This window comes from Podarcis tiliguerta, assembly GCF_965153285.1.
Source record: "Podarcis tiliguerta genome assembly, chromosome: 7".
NCBI classification, from domain to species: domain Eukaryota; kingdom Metazoa; phylum Chordata; class Lepidosauria; order Squamata; family Lacertidae; genus Podarcis; species Podarcis tiliguerta.
Genome location: NC_139540.1, coordinates 16,604,020 through 16,622,456, shown reverse-complemented (window position 1 = coordinate 16,622,456; position 18,437 = coordinate 16,604,020). Strand labels below are relative to the sequence as shown.

The 18,437-nt window shown below is 43.5% G+C and overlaps 1 protein-coding gene across 8 annotated transcripts; it reads right to left on the bottom strand.

Annotated features, from left to right (window-relative positions):
• Window positions 1-263: 263 nt before the first annotated feature.
• SLC30A8 (solute carrier family 30 member 8) lies at window positions 264-17,955 on the bottom strand. Of its 8 annotated transcripts, XM_083450650.1 has the most exons (10): window positions 16,043-17,955; window positions 14,522-14,732; window positions 14,264-14,392; window positions 11,514-11,695; window positions 9,215-9,361; window positions 7,194-7,347; window positions 4,691-4,880; window positions 3,645-3,750; window positions 2,424-2,558; window positions 264-745 (listed from the first exon to the last, which is right to left on the bottom strand). In XM_083450650.1, the coding sequence occupies exons 3-10, from the start codon at window positions 14,344-14,346 to the stop codon at window positions 600-602; spliced, it is 1,143 nt and encodes a 380-aa protein (XP_083306776.1). In that variant the 5' UTR covers window positions 14,347-14,392; window positions 14,522-14,732; window positions 16,043-17,955; the 3' UTR covers window positions 264-599. The 8 variants fall into 8 exon arrangements, with proteins under 8 accessions (XP_083306776.1, XP_083306779.1, XP_083306777.1 ...); XM_083450653.1 differs by having other exon boundaries at window positions 14,285-14,732; XM_083450651.1 differs by lacking the exon at window positions 14,522-14,732.
• Window positions 17,956-18,437: the final 482 nt, after the last annotated feature.

Here is an 18,437-nt window from a genome sequence, read left to right as displayed (position 1 = left end):
ACACTAATCTGGGAGCAAATTTTGATGAGGACTTAAAATATTGCAACCTGGTGAGGAAATGTGGAAAACTGAACTTAAGATAGGAAAAATAAGAAAACAAAATTGACACATTTGCCCACCCCTTGTTAGGTGGAGGTGTTCAACCAACCCTGGAGTAAGGGGGTGGGGCAGTTGGGATTACTCTGTTACTTATGCACTGACTTTTGCACTGCCTCAATGTAATACTCAGCACAAGAAAACAGAACAGAAGAAAGCCGCACACATTTTGAGAGAAAACACATTTTTAAATGCTTATTTATGAGAAAATACATTTCAAAATAGAATTTAAATACATAATTGCAGACTTTTTAAAATAAAGAAGCAAATTAATATGGAAACAGAATGGAAAGGACTTATGGATGAACATACACAAAAGTTGTAAGGAGAGGAAATGGATTAAATCACTGATCCCTAATCGTGTGCTCTGCAATCTTCACAGTGCTCAGGCCATTGTGTTTTCAATGCAGTTTGATTTGGGGCCAAAGCAAAGCCTATTAATCTATCTCGTTTAGTAGCCACAGACCCATCAAATGACTGATTATTAGTGCAACCCAATAGCTTCAGTCTCTTGGGTCTTGACAGAAAACACAGCCTGGTTTCTGGTCTGCTTTGGCTTCAATTTGAAGGGTGACCCCGTAGAAATGGTGAGTGTCAAATAGAACTTCAGTAATTTTATTCAAAATCTGTTGTTTGTCTGCAGCATCCACTGTAGGAGACAAACACAAGGAATTAATGGATGCAGTGCACATCTTGCAGTCCCAAGGACTAGAGTTTTCTCACGCAATTATAGTTTGTCGAACAAGGGGTGGGGCTTGCAAAAACAAGGCGGCTTCCAGACTGTTGCTAATCTGTAGAGAAGGATTCAAATTCAGGTTAAACAATTAAAGTGTTTTTGGTACACTTGGGAAACAAAGCTACTTAAAGAACAACCCAGGCTTTTTGCATTAAGGAAACTGACAGGTAAATGCAGTGGAAACGATGGGATAACAATTATTTGACGTGACATCATATAACCTCCCCACAGAAAAATCAGAATGAATGCACAATATGTCATATAAACTCCCCACAATCTGTGTGCAAGATAATCTGGATAAATGCTCAGTAATCGTGGATGTCATAAAACTGTTTGTGAACAAATCAGGACAAATGCCCAGTAAACAGGACCCTAGTGACTTTCAAGCGTAACTTTTCTTCAAAAGTAAATATTTCCATCCCCCTTTTTCCTGGTCAGTATAATTATCATCTTCATATCTCAGACAGAGGGCTCTGAGCTCGAGAGAGCTGTGGTGTCAGGGACTGGACTGAAGAAGAATGGTGGGGGCCACCCCCTCTTCTCCTGAACCTTCCTGAGAACAGGAGGATAGTATAGATTTAGAACAGTGGTTTACAGAAGGGCATAATTCAGAGGCTGCAGAGGGCAGAAGCTAGGAAATACTGAAAGGAGAACAGCAGGAAGAAGGAGAAGCACCAGGGGAGAGACAGCTGACAGACTCAGTGTCCTTGGAAAGCATTCCTGGAACCCTAATTCCTGGAATTCCTAAGACCAGAAGGCATTGAGGGTATTAGAATAGAGAGCTCAGAGGCAGAAAGCTCAGATTAACCGACGCAGGAGTGATGTCAAATAAGGGAGATGTAGGAGGGGTGGGCTGGGACACGGGTGGCGCTGTGTTCTAAACCACAGTGTAGGGCTTGGCGATCAGAAGGTCGGCAGTTTGAATCCCTGCAACAGGGTGAGCTCCCGTTACTTGGTCCCTGCTCCTGCCAACATAGCAGTTCAAAAGCATGTCAAAGTGCAAGTAGATAAATAGATACCACTAATGACGTGGAAGCTGTACACCGGCTCCCTCTGCCAGTAAAGTGAAAAGAGCGCCGCAACCCCAGAGTTGTCCGCGAATGGACCTAGCGTTCAGGAGTCCCTTTACCTTTCAGGAGGGGTGGGACTTTACTTGGAGCAACACCATTATTAGGAATGATTCCTTCATCATTCTCTGTAAATTATTGAATAAATTACTTGGTAAGGACTTTTATTGTTTCTCTGATTCTGGGCTGCCACCGTGGGATTTGATTCCCTGAGCCTGATATGTGGTGCCCATTACACCCCCTAGCAAAGGCTCCCTTGTGGCTAAGATTTGAACTTCTGGCTCACAGCCTACACTCAGGTAGGCTACAATTACAAGCGCATAGAAGGAACTGCCATTTGATGTCAATGAGATGTATGTTCTGAGCTGGGACCATAAGATCCACAACAATTTTTCCCCCATCATCTTGTGTACCCTTTTTAAAACAACCAAGCAGTGACCACAGATAAATAGTGGCCTGTACTTCAGCTTGACCTCATTTCCCAAGAAAAGGCTCATTTTTTTATTTTACAGAAATGTACTGACCTGTGACGATGTGAGCTGATAGGAGTATCTGATTCATTGTCAGACACCAAAGATGAAGGCTGTGAACAGACTCCACTTTTTCTATTGCTAGAATTCTCTCTTTCACCTCATCATAGGGAGGTACCCCTGGGGACCCTGTAGGAAAGGGGGTAAATGCCTTTTTTATTTCCAGAATACATATTCCTACAGTTAAAGAGAATTTTTAATCACAGATCATTAGAAATGCTTAATTTCTGAGCTTGTCCGTGTGTTTACCAAGCCAATCTAATTTCTTCCCATAGTGGAAAGAGAGGTATATCCACACCAACCCAATTCACCATGCACAGAACATTACAAGAATACACACAGCCCCACCATTATTTCTGCCTCCCTTGTTATCATTGGAAAGTTTGTGCAACCCCAATCTCTCTACATAAGGGCTTTGCATGTTGCACTGCATATCTGAGAGAGAGGGAAGGAGAGGGGGAAGAGAAATAATCCACCACCATGGCATGTGAAAGACCACCACGCTGCATACATATGTGAACTGGTCCTTTGTGAAAGTAAATTAAGGGGTTTGTGTGCTCCACAATGGAAGGGCAGGTTCCTTTGAACAGGAGGCTTGTTCAGAGAGCTAAGAAACCCCAGAATGGTTGGTTCAGGTTAGATAATCAGACCAATCAAAGTTCTGGCCAAAGGATGATGCAAACAGCTTCTGATCTGCTCCTTCACACAGCTCAGTTGCTTCTAGATATATAAGCAAAGCAATAACAGCCTCTGCTGTTGACCTCCTAGGTTTGGGTCTGCTGGGTATTTCATTGATATCTGGTGGGACAGGAGAAATGTAATAACGAAATCCCATAATTTTTGAATGAATGCATAGTCACGCTGAGGCTTATGCCACCAGCAGTCCTAACCATCTTCATGAGATGAAACTCCCTAGAAAACCAGGGAGCTACCTGGACAGCCATTAAGAACTGGGGATACTGTCATGTTTACATCATGTTTTATTGTTTAATTCAATATTTAGATCTATGCTGGTTCATACTTTGATATTCTGTAGCTGGCTTTGCTCATGAATGGGATGACACCTGGACACCTCTGATGTATCTCACTTTGAGGTCCATCATGCAAACAAGGTGGGATAATAAATAGTGTAGATATAAGGAAGGAAGGAAGGAAGGAAGGAAGGAAGGAAGGATTCTGCAGGAAAAAAGTTGCTCTACAAACAAAACACCTTACCTTCCATCAGCACAACTGAAATGTCCCGTAAAATAGTGAAGGTTGTTGCCAGAATAAGTACAGAAAATACAAATGTGCAGATAGGGTCGGCTATTTTGTATTCTGGCTAGAAAAAATAGATATTCAGTGAATAACAATAACAACAATAATAATAAATAATAATAAACCTTTATTGTCACTACACCACCTGTGTGCAGTGAAATTAAATGAGCCCCCCTCCCCGCCACACATACACTCAGTCTTGTTCGCACTCTGTGTGCTTGTCGGAAGTCAACTGCATCACTATTTTTTTCCATTCAGCAGCCCAATGATAAACCACTTTCTGTTAACAAGCACTTAAAAAAAATGCTTTGTAATATAAAATTTGCTTTGTAAACCAAATGCCTTGTGGTTGTCATCACAGGTTTGTAAATAGGTTGAACCAGTTAATAAGTATTAACCATACTGGAACCCAGAATTTGGGGTCTGTTCTCTCCACCCTCAGCCTCATAGCAATGTCAGTAACAGAGGTGGCACTTTGAGGAAGGAAGTCAGGACAAAATGACTCAGTGCAACATTGGCAGTTTAATAAACAACAACTAATGATTGAGCGAGGCCAGATCCACACCATGCCTTTAAAGCACTGCCATATACCTTTAATAGTCACAGAGGATTCTGGGAAATTTGGATCCATGAGGTCAACCTCCTTAATAGACTACAGTTCCCAGGATTCCTTGGGAGAACACATATAACTGTTAAGGTAGTATAAGAGTGTAAATGTATGGTGTGGACCTGAGTGAAATTTTGCAAGGCAAGTTGTGGGAAGTGAGACTTTGGCATTCCCTCAAACGGCAACACACCTCCAGTATCTGAGGCAACATCCCTCTCAATAGTGTTTGCATGAGATCACGTGCGGGAGAGTCTTATTACACTCATGCCCTGCTTCAGGCTTCCCATAGGTTGGCCACTGTGAGAACAAAATGCTGCACTGCATAAAAATGAGACGTGCTATGAAAACAGCTGCATGCTTAATTGCTATGGAGGTGAGTCAACTCAATAAAACTGACCTTAAAGAAAATTATAAGCGCACTGATTAGCACACTAAGGCTCTGGAACAGATCTCCGATGGCGTGGACAAAAGCGGCTCTTATACTGGCATTGTTTAACACTTGCTCTGAATCTGAAGATCTGCAGTGATGGGCTTTGTGGCCGTGGTGAAGATGCTCCTTCCCCTTTGGGTGCAGGGTGAAGCTTAATCTGCAAGAATCACACGAGCAAGACCATCATCCCCTTACCCCTTTGCTTTTCCAGCACATCATTGACGAAGCTATTAAAATCAGGTTCTGATGCTCTATGTTTTCTGGTTTCCGTTCAGCTGTTTTTTAATGTGCTGTTTTAATCTTTAATTTGATTGTGTACACCACTTTGGATTTTTGTTCCTTTTTAATTAGAAAAGCGATATATGTTCTAAAGGTCAACGGAACCAGAAAAACCCCTACACTTTCTTTACAGTCTTTGCCAAATGCAAAAACATCAAACGCACATAAAAACAAGTTATTGGAATCGGCAGAGCACGTATAATTTCTGCACGCTATGATATGTAATTGAAAACATCCCATAGCTATATAATTCTCTCTCCTGTTTCTTGAGCATATGAAGCAAATATCCTTGCAGTTTGTAATGCAGGCAGATAAATTGGTGTCAAACAGGTTTTTCTATTATGAGTGTAGCCAAAAGCTATGTTTAAACACCCTGGTTAGGCGGTTGCGGTTATGGGGATGAGTTTGGGCAGACAAGTGCATTTGTTTCTTCCTGTCTCCCTCCACAAGACTGCTGGAACACTTGTACAGTGGCAACTTGGTTCTCAAACTTAATCTGTTCCGGAAGTCTGTCCCAAAACCAAAGCGTCCCAAAACCAAGGCACGCTTTCCCATAGAAAGTAATGCAAAATGGATTAATCCATTCCAGACTTTTAAAAACAACCCCTAAAACAGCAATCTAACACAAATTTTACTTTCTAACGAGACCATTGATCCATAAAATGAAAGCAATAAACAATGTACTGCAGTCACACAAACAAAAAGAGCCACAAACACAAAAATGCAAAATAAATAGCAAAAACAGACAGACCTCAGCGTAACACTCACAACAGAAGTGTGGCACTCAAATCAGAAGTGTAACACTCAAAACGGAGAATTTTTGGCTTCCGAAAAATGTTTGCAAACTGGGACACTTACTTCTGGGTTTGTAGTGTCTGGGTTCCAGGTTGTTTGAGTACCAAGGCATTTGAGAACCAAGGTACCAGTGTACGTGGTGGCCTCCCTGCTCCTCCTTTGAATCACCTACTTTCCCCATGAAGCATTTGGCTTACGCCCCTGATCCTCTAATTGTAATGAAGCCTAATTATGTTTAATTGTAATTGCATTTCTCCCACCCCCCCTTCCCTTCCTCTGTTGTCTTCCCAGTTGTCAACATTTAGGCTGTAAGCTCCTTGAGACCAATGCCATTCATTATTTCCTTAATGCTATTCCAAATGATTGCAGTAACATTTAGATAACAACTAGGCCCATGCATCTAGACCAGACAATTCTCACTTGAGCTGATTTGGGCTGTTCTGAGATTTTTCCGGAATGGGTTAAGGCTGGATCTGCCTGGATCCTAAGAATGGATCTGCATGGATCGGATTCACCCAGAGCAACCCAGAGCTGTCAAAAGGGGTGGAGGATATTAAACATGTGTTTGGGCAATGAGGCAGGGGGAAAGAGATGATGTAAGAGAGACATCCATTCCTTGTTCCATGCTTCTCCTTGCTGCCTGACCCAGGGGTTGTTCACCAATTTGGTTCAGCACCTGGGTTAGGTGAGGCATGGCATGTTCCAAAATAAACTGGGGGCCGATCACAATTGCTGAATCAGGACTTGAAGCAAACCCAATTTGTCTTACACAGCTGTTCTTTGTGTGAGTCCGACATCTTAGCATCCCTCCCCTGAGCATCCCAGCCCATTCCAGCGATGTCAAAATATCCAGCTTATTTAGCCTGGAGAAGAGGAGGTTAAGGGGTGATATGATAGCCATGTTCAAATATATAAAAGGATGTCACATAGAGGAGGGAGAAAGGTTGTTTTCTGCTGCTCCAGAGAAGCGGACACGGAGCAATGGATCCAAACTACAAGAAAGAAGATTCCACCTAAACATTAGGAAGAACTTCCTGACAGTAAGAGCTGTTCGACAGTGGAATTTGCTGCCAAGGAGTGTGGTAGAGTCTCCTTCTTTGGAGGTCTTTAAGCAGAGGCTTGACAACCATATGTCAGGAGTGCTCTGATGGTGTTTCCTGCTTGGCAGGGGGTTGGACTCGATGGCCCTTGTGCTCTATTCCAACTCTATGATTCTATTCTATGATTCTAGCTTAGTTGAACTCTATATTCTCTTGCAGTTTTCCCCTGCTGAAATATAACTGCAGAACCCAGCTAGACTTTTAAAGGGGGGGGGGGAGAGATTGCTCATGATAACATGACATTTTTCTCGACACAGTAGCATTTAAGATTAAAACAAAAATAAAGGACCACTTACATTATGTTGGCTATTACCGCGCAGGCAGACGTAATGAGCATGACTGTACTTTCGATTTCATAATGTGGGTGCCACAGCCTCATGACGGCTAAAAACGTCAATATGCCAGTTACCACCCAGATGACGATAATTGACAGGAAAGCTCCAAGGATTTCTAGTGATTCAAATAATTGTTAGGATAGTAGGATAACTAAAATATTTTTCCAGTGAAAAACTGTCCCCCCCCCCAACTGGATGTAGGGCATATGATCTTCTACCTACACTATAGACTGGTGTTGGTTCGACTGCGCTAGTTCTGGTCCGACTGCACCGGCTACCAATTAGTTTCCAGGCCCAGCTCAAAGTGCTCGTTTTGACCCATAAAGCCTTAAACAGCTCAGGACCGCAATATCTCAAGGACCACCTCTTTCCATAAGAACCTACTCAGACCCTGAGATCATCTTCTGAGGCCCTTCTTCATGTGCTGCCTACTTGAGAGGTCTGGAGGATGGCAACAAGAGAAGGGGCCTTCTTTGCAGTGGCTCCCCATCTGTGGAATGCTTTCCCCAGGGAAGCTTGCCTGACACCTTCATTATACACCTTTAGGCACCAGGCAAAAACGTTGCTTTTTAACCAGGCCTTTGGTTGATCTGATTTACATTCTATGCCCCTTTGAAATGTTTTTTTTGTGGGGGTGGCTATTGGATTGTTATGTATTTTGTGGTTTTATATCTTGATTTTATTCTGTGAACTGCTCTGAGATCCCCGGGTATAGGGCGGTCTATAAATTCAATAAAGAAGAAAGAGGAGGAGGAGGAGGAGGAGGAGAAGGAGAAGGAGAAGAAGTTGTTAATGGTCATTCCATTGCCCAGGGAATCCTGGGATATGTCGTGCTGTGAAGAAGGTAGAATTCGCCAACAGAACTCCTGATTCCCAGGATTCCTTTGGGGAAGTCATGACACTTCATTCATTCATTCATTCATTCATTCATTCATTCATTCATTTCATTCTAGACCTCCCTTTTATTGTGCATTCATGATGATTTGTAGACATGATGCTATGGGGAGGTCACACATGATTCTGTACTGTTTGTACCTGCAAGAGTTTCAAGGCAGACATATTGCTTCATTTCCAATCAGTACATGTCCCATTAGCTTTCTGCTGAAATTCTTCATGCCACAAAGGTTTTGGGGTTTGTTTTATGTCTCTCATTTTTTTTTACACTGTAGTGCAAAGGTGTCCTTCCAGACAGCAGTACAGTAATAGGGTAAAAACGGAGGAAGCATCGCACAACAGCTAACAAAGTGGAATGATATGTGAAGAGTCCAGTACAAATTTGCCACAAATGCAGTATTATTATATCAATGGCACGTTGCAGAATATAGCAGCAAAAACCCCCACATCTGGTGGAGGGGCCCCCAGTCATTCATAAAAGCAACCTAACAAGGACCCCAAAGCAGTCCACATAAAATTATTCAGAGTAGTTTGACGGGGATTTCCAACTCCCACTTGCTTAACAATAGTAACAGTAAAAAAAAGGAGAGAGACATTTTTGTCCTCGAAATCAATCTGCTCTGAAGAAGAAAGCTTTGGGGAAAACCAGGAGTTAATTTATTTATCACATGATGGTGAGCTCCATTCTGACACTGTGGACAAATTCCTGGACTAAGCATATGCTCAGAAGCAACCTGTTTCTTAATTCCAAGGCTCTGGAGATCCTCCTGAAGCCTGAAATAGCCCCAATGAAGTTAATAGACATGAACTTAGGTTTATTAATTTCAATGGGTCTACTCTGAGTAGGACCTTAGTTGGCTACAACCCGAAACATTTTACAACCTGGTGTCCTCCAGTTGTTTTTGGACTAGAATTCCCATCATCCCTGACCACATTGGTCCTGCTAGCTAGGGATGATGGGTGTTACGCTCCCAAAACAGCTAGAGACCCAAGCTTGAGGAACCCTACTCTGTGCTGATCTTAGCATCTGATCCATTGTTGATAGGGATTGCTTTTCATAGTTTTCACATTGCAATAACGTATGGTACCTGCTCTGTGCCATCCATAGGTGAATCTCTTACTGGGGGGTTTAGATGATAGCCACAGAGAAAAGATGCTGATCAGAAAGCTCATCAGGTCCACCATTACATGGGATGCATCCATCATCACAGCAAGACTCCCTGCCATATGTCCACCTAGGTCAAAGCAATTATGATAGTTACTCAATCCAAGGAAGGAAGCAAAAATTCAAAACAGATGTCACACAAACGACAGTGGTAGCATACCCTCCAACATTCCCCAGATGAAAATAGGGACATTGTGTTCCACATCAGTATCACTCCTTGAACATTGCATCCTGGTTGATCAAGTACAAAAGTTATTACAGGAAACAGTGCAGTTTTTTAAGTGTAGGAATCTTTGAATTTATGTATTGTGGTTAGGAAAGCCTGAGGGAAACAGAAAACCCCCAAATCAATAAATACAACTAACTAGCAGTGATACTGATGTAGAATAGAATGCCCCTATTTGCATCTGAGGTGGGGTCGGGTGACGATGTTTCTATTACTATACGTAGAGTTTGGTGTCAGTGTTGCTTGTGCAGGTTCTTTGTTGTTCGCTTGTGTTCCTTTGGTGGTGAGAGATGTTGGGGTTGGCCTAGGGTGTAGTTGTTCATTTGTGGTTGGCTGTGGTGGTCTTTGTTTTCATGTGTGAGTGGGGTGGGTGGGTGTTTTGGATTAGGTAAGCCATCATTTTTCCAGTCTTAGTCAGTTCTCCACATTGCCACGTCCATTTGCTGTTTTTGTTGTTTGTTTCCTTATGAAAACATTGATCCAAACTGTAGCTTAGCTCCAGGTGGCCCAGCAGCAGCAGGATCAAGGAAGGAGCAAAGTGGCTTTGACTCTTTTTGCTCTGTGCAGCTGCGCACTTCCTTGTCCACCTGAAGTAATAGCTTTGGCGTAGCGTTGTGTGTGATCCAGACCACTGTATCAGTTGTGTTTGCCCCTAAGAGCAGGATGGAAGGATAATTTGTTCTCTCATTATTTTAAAGACAAATGCTTCTTTCAGATTAGCAAGTCTTTATTGCTTTGTAATGATGTTCCCACCAAATTGTTTCCGAGATGGAGCGTTATTCACAGTGACTTGTTTACTGCTTTGTGCACTAACACAGCAATGGGAATTGTCAGTCACTCAGTGGTCAATCATCCAGCAAGCACTGTCTAGACTGGTTTTGAAAATAAAACAGTTTCATCGTTGCAATGTCAAAGAGACTGCTGTCTGTACTAGCAGTTAATACGTGTTTCATCAGAGCTTAAACTTCTGTATATATATAAAAAAGAGCCCTGCTTAAAGCTGGCACAACAATTTAAACGATTTATAAACTGGAGATGGGGAAAACCTTGTGTTGTTAACAACAACAACAACAACAACAACAACAACAACAACAAATTTTATTTATACCCCACCCTCCTCGGCGAGAGCCGGGCTCAGGGTGGCTAACACCAATAAAATTACAATAAAACATAATAGGGGAAAACAAACAAACAAACAAACCAGTTTATTAAAATACGGGTTAAAATACAATTTAAAATGCAGCCTCATTTTAATAGTAGCCCATAAATCAAAACCATAAGGGGAGGGAAACATAAGGGTCAGACTGAGTCCAAACCAAAGGCAAGGCGGAACAGCTCTGTCTTGCAGTAGATGCTCTGATTTTCGAACCTTTTTTGGAAGCCAAACATCCAACGCGGCTTCCACTTGAGGGCAGGAAGCTCCTGCAGCCCATCGGAAGCTGGACCTCAGTTGCTGAACATTTCGGAAGCCAAATGGGCTTCCAGAATGGATTACGTTTGACAATTGAGGTTTGACTGCACTTCCCGTTTGCCTCGATTAGAGAGGTGTGTGTGTGTGTGTGAGAGAGAGAGAGAGAGTGTGTGTGTGTGTGTGTGTGTGTGTGTGTGTGTGAGAGAGAGAGAGTTATGTACTGAGTTGAATAGGATCCAAAATGCAGCAGTCTGATTGGTCCTAGAACAATAGGATTCAGACTGCAGCAGTCTGATTGGTCCTAGAACAATGCAGCAGTATGATTGGTCTGCAGGAGCCACCCAATCCAGCTCCAGATGGAAGTGAATCCACAACCTGATTGGCCTACAGGAGAATTCCGGAATTAACCAATCACGTGCAGCCCATTGTGAAAATAATGTACATAAAGCAGATACTTTGAGGGGACTTTCATTCCTCCTCACCACTATGAGCTGAATAAAGAGCATGAAATCCACTCTCGACTCTGAGTATATTTCAGAGAGAGAGAGAGAGAGAGATTTAACAAGAGAAATAGTGAACTCCCACCTACGACTTCCGCTATCAAGAAGATGCAGCAGATTGTCGATGCCAGGTAAAGCTTCTTCTTGGCTTGCCGCTCCTCTCCCTTTCTCTCCTCATAGGCTTCTGAGTGGTTATGGCAGTGATACCTTGAAACCGGCTCAGCGTTTGCTGATTTCTCACTGCAGTTCTCTTTGTGTGGATTATTCCTTAGTAGATCAATGTCATGTGTGAGAGAGGAACAATAAGCATTTGTGAATTCGACGACTTTCTATTCTCTACACAAACCTTTCCTCCCTCTCCATCATTTCTGTGCCAAGAAAAACCACATTCTGTGAGCTGAATAAATTACCAAGCCCTCTCCCCACTTGCCCTGTAAGCCTTGCCAGCCTGCCACTGGCACCTCAGTTTTCACCAGGCACTGACCGCCAGGTGCGCCAACTCTGGAGTGGAGAAGTGTCATCCGCCCCCTCAATACAGGTGAAACTCGAAAAATTGGAATATCGTGGGAAAGTTCATTTATTTCAGTAATTCAACTTAAAAGGTTAAACTAATATATGAGATAGACTCATGACATGCATATGTCAAGCCTTTATTTGTTACAATTTTAAACTGAATTACTGAAATAAATGAGCTTTTCCGCGATATTCAAATTTTTTGAGTTTCACCTCTATTTCTTAGGAGGAGGCTTAGCTCCTCATTATTGATAGGGCAGAAGAGGCTGAGTCACCAAGCTGAGCGTGGCACAACATCAAAGGCAGACGAGTCCTGCGTGTGAGAGAAGAGGAGCCACAGCCATTGAAGCTGCACAGCACTGGGCAAGGTATGCTCCCAATGACACGCCTCCTCCTGACAGCATGTGTGCACCACTCACCACATGCGTGATTTCACACTCACGCTGCGCCCCTCAGCCAAGGTGGCACCTCTGCTGACGACACATTTTCATGCTCACCTTTGCAGCCACAAGGCCTAGAATTGTGCTCCTTTTAAACCAAGGGCAGGCATCTGAAATCCTTAGGATGCAGGTTATCTGCCAAGTGAGAGAGATTCTCTGCGCACAACTGTATGGAAACGTGGGGTCCATATTTGTGAAATTGCAGATTTCAAAGACTTTGGGGATCAGGCTGCTTGTTTAGATTTCTTTCTTTAATTTACTAGCCTGCTTATCTTAAGAGGTTTTATGCATTCAGCGGGGGCCTTGAATAAATTACACGCCAATGGCATGTAATTAATGTGCTATGCTGTGCGACAGTAAATTTGCTAGGCTGACTGAGAAAACATCCCGATTCGACGAGTGAGTTATTGGTATTACAGTGGTGTGGCTCAGACTGGTGGCGCAAAATACATCAGTCTGAAGTAACGAAGAGTGTGTGTCAATATTCCTTGGATGTGACCGTGACAAATAACCAAGGTGGCTACAATTTGTTTCTCTACTTCCATTTATATCAGGCTTCCTCAACCTCGGCTCTCCAGATGTTTTGAGACTACAATTCCCATCATCCCTGACCATTGGTCCTGCTAGCTAGGGATCATGGGAGTTGTAGGCCAAAAACATCTGGAGGGCCAAGGTTGAGGAAGCCTGATTTATATGAATCATATCCTATGAAGCCTCTTGAACCAATTTAACACTAAAAAAAGAAGAAAGTTAATAGATTTCTTGCATATCTTTTTGGCCATAGCTCCTCCCCCAGTTTACTTGGATGATAACAGGGCAATCATCTGTAAACTTACTCAGAAGTAGGTTCACAGACTTCAGTGGGGTTCATTCCCAGTAAACTATATATAAGGTTGCAACCTAACTCTAAATCATCTAGTTCACTATAACGGCAATCCTATACACACTGACCTGGGAGCAAGGTCCACGGAACCCACTGGGCTTACTTCTGAGTAGACATGTGAGGATTGTGCAAAATATTTGGGAGGAAATGTATTACAGGAAAAGGGAGACGAAGCCACGTTTGCAGCTATCTGAATAATTAGCTTTAATATTTATACTTCAGTATTTTGTAGGATAACAAAAGTGGCTTATAATACAGTAGGATAACAGAATATTATCAAGTAAGTTAAACTTGTAATCCATAACTGAAAATGAGTGAATCTGTCAGTTTTGGTTTCTCCCAGCTTCATTCATAAGTTCTGTTCTCCCATTTCAACATCTGTTTGTGATTTACTTATTTTTTAAAGTCCTCATGAAAATTCAGCAGCATTTTAGGGTGCATAGTCTCCTAATATACACATCTAAGTATGCAGTTTTGCCTAATATACAATTTTTTATATATAATGCCTTTTTGCATCATATTTTCACTAATATATCCATTTTTAATGGACAATGTACCTCAGTATATGCAGTTTTCTACACCATTGCTTGATTGGAGAACTACATTGCAAATTCAGAGAAATGCAAATTTCGAAGGTGCACAGTGTTTCAGTTTGTGTATTTTTTGGAAGGATCAAATTAGGTAGGGCTTACCTATCAGCGGCAAACTGAACTGAATTCCACTGCCATGCCTATCCACAACTTATCCCACATTAATGAGAATGTTCTGTACTAAGTGATGCTGCAGCTTGCAGCAAGTCTAGAACCAATAATGTTTCATAATAATAATAATAATAAACAAATAAATAAATAATATGCCACCCATCTGTCTGCCTTGCCTCAGCCACTCTGGGCAACTTCCAGCAAATTCTAAAAGTAACAGTAACATCTTTGGAACATGCTTATCTTGATATTCTGCAGAGAGTAAAGCAATAGTATGAAACAGGCATGACGTGGTTACCTGGGAAGATCTATGGTGTACCTCTTACCACCTCTGTCATTCACAAGGGAAGTTCTTTCGGCACCCTTTGCCATAGTTGTCATGGTGGCCAAGTTTATCCCGAATGACGGCTGTGTCACTCTTTGGATGCTGATGAGGAATTAAGACGGTTCTTGTAGCTCGAGAGAAACGGCTGCCCAAGTTTCCAAGGTTAGACCTCTTCTGAATCATCCCCAGGGACCCAATAACTGCTCAACTGCTGAGAGCATCTCTGTTTACCTCCCGGGATGTAAACCTGCTGTTCGGTCTCTGTGCCTTGAATGCCTTCCTGCTTTCCGACAGCCCACAACTGACACAGTCAAATGCACAAGATTTGCTGACTCAGGTTCACTCAAACCCTTGCAACAGGTGGCTGCAGAACAGCGCTAGCTTCTCTGAAACAACTAATCTGCTGTTCGCTGCTTAGCAGCTACAGCCTGGGTCATTTGACCTGCATGGACAGAAAACCATATAAGCCTGAGGATTTCAGAACAGATTTCTCTTGTGCTTATGCATTACTTGCTCCACAAAGACTGTTTGTTATTCCAGTTATGGGCTCAGTGCAGGATGTGCATGTGTCCTACTTTATAGATTTGAAAGTGTCCTCTCTTTGAAGAGCTGTCCAAATTAACCCCAGTTTAAACTGACTAAGCAGGCACCCGGTCACAGTCTTCCCCCGCTCCCTATTCTATTCCCGTTTAAATTGCATTTTATTTATTTTCTTATTTATTCAATTTATGTACCGCCCTGGATCAGAAGATCCCAGGGCGGTGTACAACATTAAAAACACATTACAGAACACCAGTGATAAGAACATAATAAAAACCCATAATGACAGGCAACCTAATAATAAAATAGTCACCATAATAACAGACTTCTCTCCTCGGCACTTTCATGGGCCACAGATTATTTAATAGCCATAGGCTTGGGTAAAGAGGAATGTTTTTGGCTGGAGCATAAAAACATGTAGTGACCATGGCTACTGGGATGAGGGTGGCATTGTGGTCTAAACCACCAAGCCTCTTGGGCTTGCCGATCAGAAGGTCACGGTTCAAATCCCTGCAACGGAGTGAGCTTCCGTTGCTCTGTCTCAGCTCCTGCCAACCTAGCAGTTTGAAAGCACACCAGTGCAAGTAGATCAATAGGTACTGCTGTAGCGGGAAGGTAAACTGTGTTTCCGTGTGCTCTGGCTTACATCACAGTGTCCTGCTGTGCCAGAAGTGGTTTAGTCATGCTGGCTACATGACCCAGAAAGCTGTGGACAAACACCAGCCCCCCCCCCAGGCCTGAAAGTGAGATGAGCACCACAACCCCATAGTTGCCTTTGACTGGACTTCACCGTCCAGGGGTCCTTTACATTTTTACCTTTACTGCCCTTCCTTCTGATCTGCCTCAATGCTATACTGAGAACACAAGTGGACAAAGCTGGAATAGGCTTGCTTTCCCCCTCAGTTTGCACCTACCCCAGTCCCAGTAATACATACCATACAGCCCCTCTTACCAATGATCAAATAATAGATGGCAGCTGCTTCATTCTGGATCGATTCAGCATATACTAACACCACTACTGGAGCAGAGGACAGATTAACAGAATGACCCAGACCTCGCTGGCAGGGGGTAGCAACAGCCATGGGGGGCACCTGCAGCCAGAAGTCCTTCTTTCACCTCCTTTGGCCAGACAAGACCCCTCTGCAGGAACTCCCCATGCCCTGGAGGGTTGGCATATTGACACCCGCCCTCCCCACCCCTCACAATGCTCACCCAAGCACTAATTCTAGTGTTTACTCTGCAACCATTGCAAAGTGTCTCCGCACTAAAGGGTTAATGATAGGCTTTGTGACATCACTGAGTGCCCCCTGCGTCAACAGGGTCTGGGGTGCTCTGCCCATCTGCCCTCTGGTCTGGTGATGCTGTTATGAAAAGGGAGGGTGGGGAAAAGGCTTTGTGACATCACAGTCGCTAGGACATCTTCAGTGGAGAAGAATTGCTGCAGGAAGACAGGAAACACACACACAAGCAAACAAATGATACCAAGCCAGCAATAGGTTGGGAAGATAAGCAGTAGGTGGGGCATCATACTGACATCAAATGAAGTTGGAAAGGATTGTATTCCTGTCAGCTGTCTTTTCTTTGTTCTGCATAATGAAACAGGCTGAGAACTTGGGAACAGATTACCCCTAAGGAACTACTTTGCTATCCATTCTTAAGGAAATCAGCCCTGAGTGCTCACTGGAAGGACAGATCCTGAAGATGAGGCTCCAATACTTTGGCCACCTCAGGAGAAGAGAAGACTCCCTGGAAAAGACCCTGATGTTGGGAAAGATGGAAGGCACAAGGAGAAGGGGACAACAGAGGTTGGATAGTGTTCTTGAAGCTACCAGCATGAGTTTGACCAAACTGCGGGAGGCAGTGGAAGACAGGAGTGCCTGGCGTGCTCTGGTCCATGGGCTCACGAAGAGTCGGACACGACTAAACGACTAAACAACAACAAATATCCCTGCCTGGCAACTGCACCCTCAGATGAGGCACTGCTGAGAGTACCTTAATCTGTACTAGGCACTGGGCTTTTTAGTGCTGCAGCTCCAGCCCTCTGGAATCAATGCCCAGTTGAAATTAGACAGGTGGCCATCATCATGAATTTTCAATACCAATGGGCCTGGTGCCTGAAGCCAGCTCCCCACAGAACACATCCTTGGGGATCCCGCCGTCTTCCATACTGTGGACATGACCAAGCCAGTGTTGATGTTGCTGAGACAGGAGTGTGAACACACTGGGAATCTGGGCTTGGGAGAGCACACCTTTCTTTGAGACTCTGTCCTGCCATGTGGTGCCCGTAGAACCATAGAAATGAATGGACCTGTGTTCATTATATCCACTCATTTCAATGGGTCTGCCCCAAGTATGACCAGTGCTAGATACAACCCTTAGTTGCTCTTTTCATTTTGCAGCATGGCCACAACAGATGTTCTCTCATTTGTTTTCATTTTTACGATGTCTGGAATCTGCTGAGGAATTAAGTCTGTAATTATGTTGCTTACAATATCTCTTGGATGCACTTCTTTTTCTTTGGGAAGGGATCTTGTTAGTAAGAACAGAAACATTCTGGCAGCAAAAAAAGAGAAAAGGCAGAGGTGATGTTTAGCAGATAAGCAGTGAGTGGGGAGGGACCTGGTTTCATGTTCATCTTTGAGCCAAGTCCCCAAGATGACCTCATGGCTACAACATCAGCCTGATTATTGTCGATACCTCTGCCTTGTGTAACATCTCGCCTGATTAAAGAGCATGTTTCTACACATCTTTCTAAGCCCTTTTCTTTTTCTTTTTGCTGGTGGAACTTGGGGTTCAGAGCAGAAGAACAACCCACTAAATTGAGAAGATGGCGCCTGAAGCAAGTCTCCTGTGAGCCTCACCAGAGTGAGTAGGTGCTTTTAAAAAATAATAAGGGGAAAAGACACATTCCCGGAAAACAAGCTTATATCCCAGCCAGATAAGGACTCCGGGAGTCGCCGGACGGCATTTTGAACATCCTCCCTTCCTTTGAGGCTCTTCTAAAGCCCCTTTGAAATCCTGCTGAAGCCATCCAAAACTCCTTGAGGTTATCTAAAACTATTTGAGGCTAATTACAACGCTCCAAGTTTCTTTCAAACAAAGCCCTCAAATATACGGAAGGGACAAAGTACAGTGGTGCCCTGCAAGACGAATGCCTCGCAAGACGGAAAACCCGCTAGACGAAAGGGTTTTCTGTTTTGAAGGTGCTTCGCAGGACGAATTTGCTATGGGCTTGCTTCGCAAGACGAAAATGCCTTGCGATTCCTGGGGTTTTTTCCTCCTCCCCCCTTTTTCCCAAGCCCCTAAGCCGCTTAACAGCTGTTCGCTAAGCCGCTTAACAGCTGATCGCTAAGCCGCTTAACAGCTGATCGCTAAGCCGCTTAACAGCTGATCGCTAAGCTGCTTAACAGCTGATCTAAACCGCTTATCAGCTGATCTAAGCCGCTAATAGCCTTTTAGCAGCTAATCCGCTAATCCCTTAAGCCTTTAATAGCCGCTAATAGCTGCTAAACCGCTAATAGCGCTAATGGGCTTGCTTCGCAAGACGGAAAAAACCGCAAGACGAAGAGACTCGCGGAACGGATTCTTTTCGTCTTGCGAGGCACCA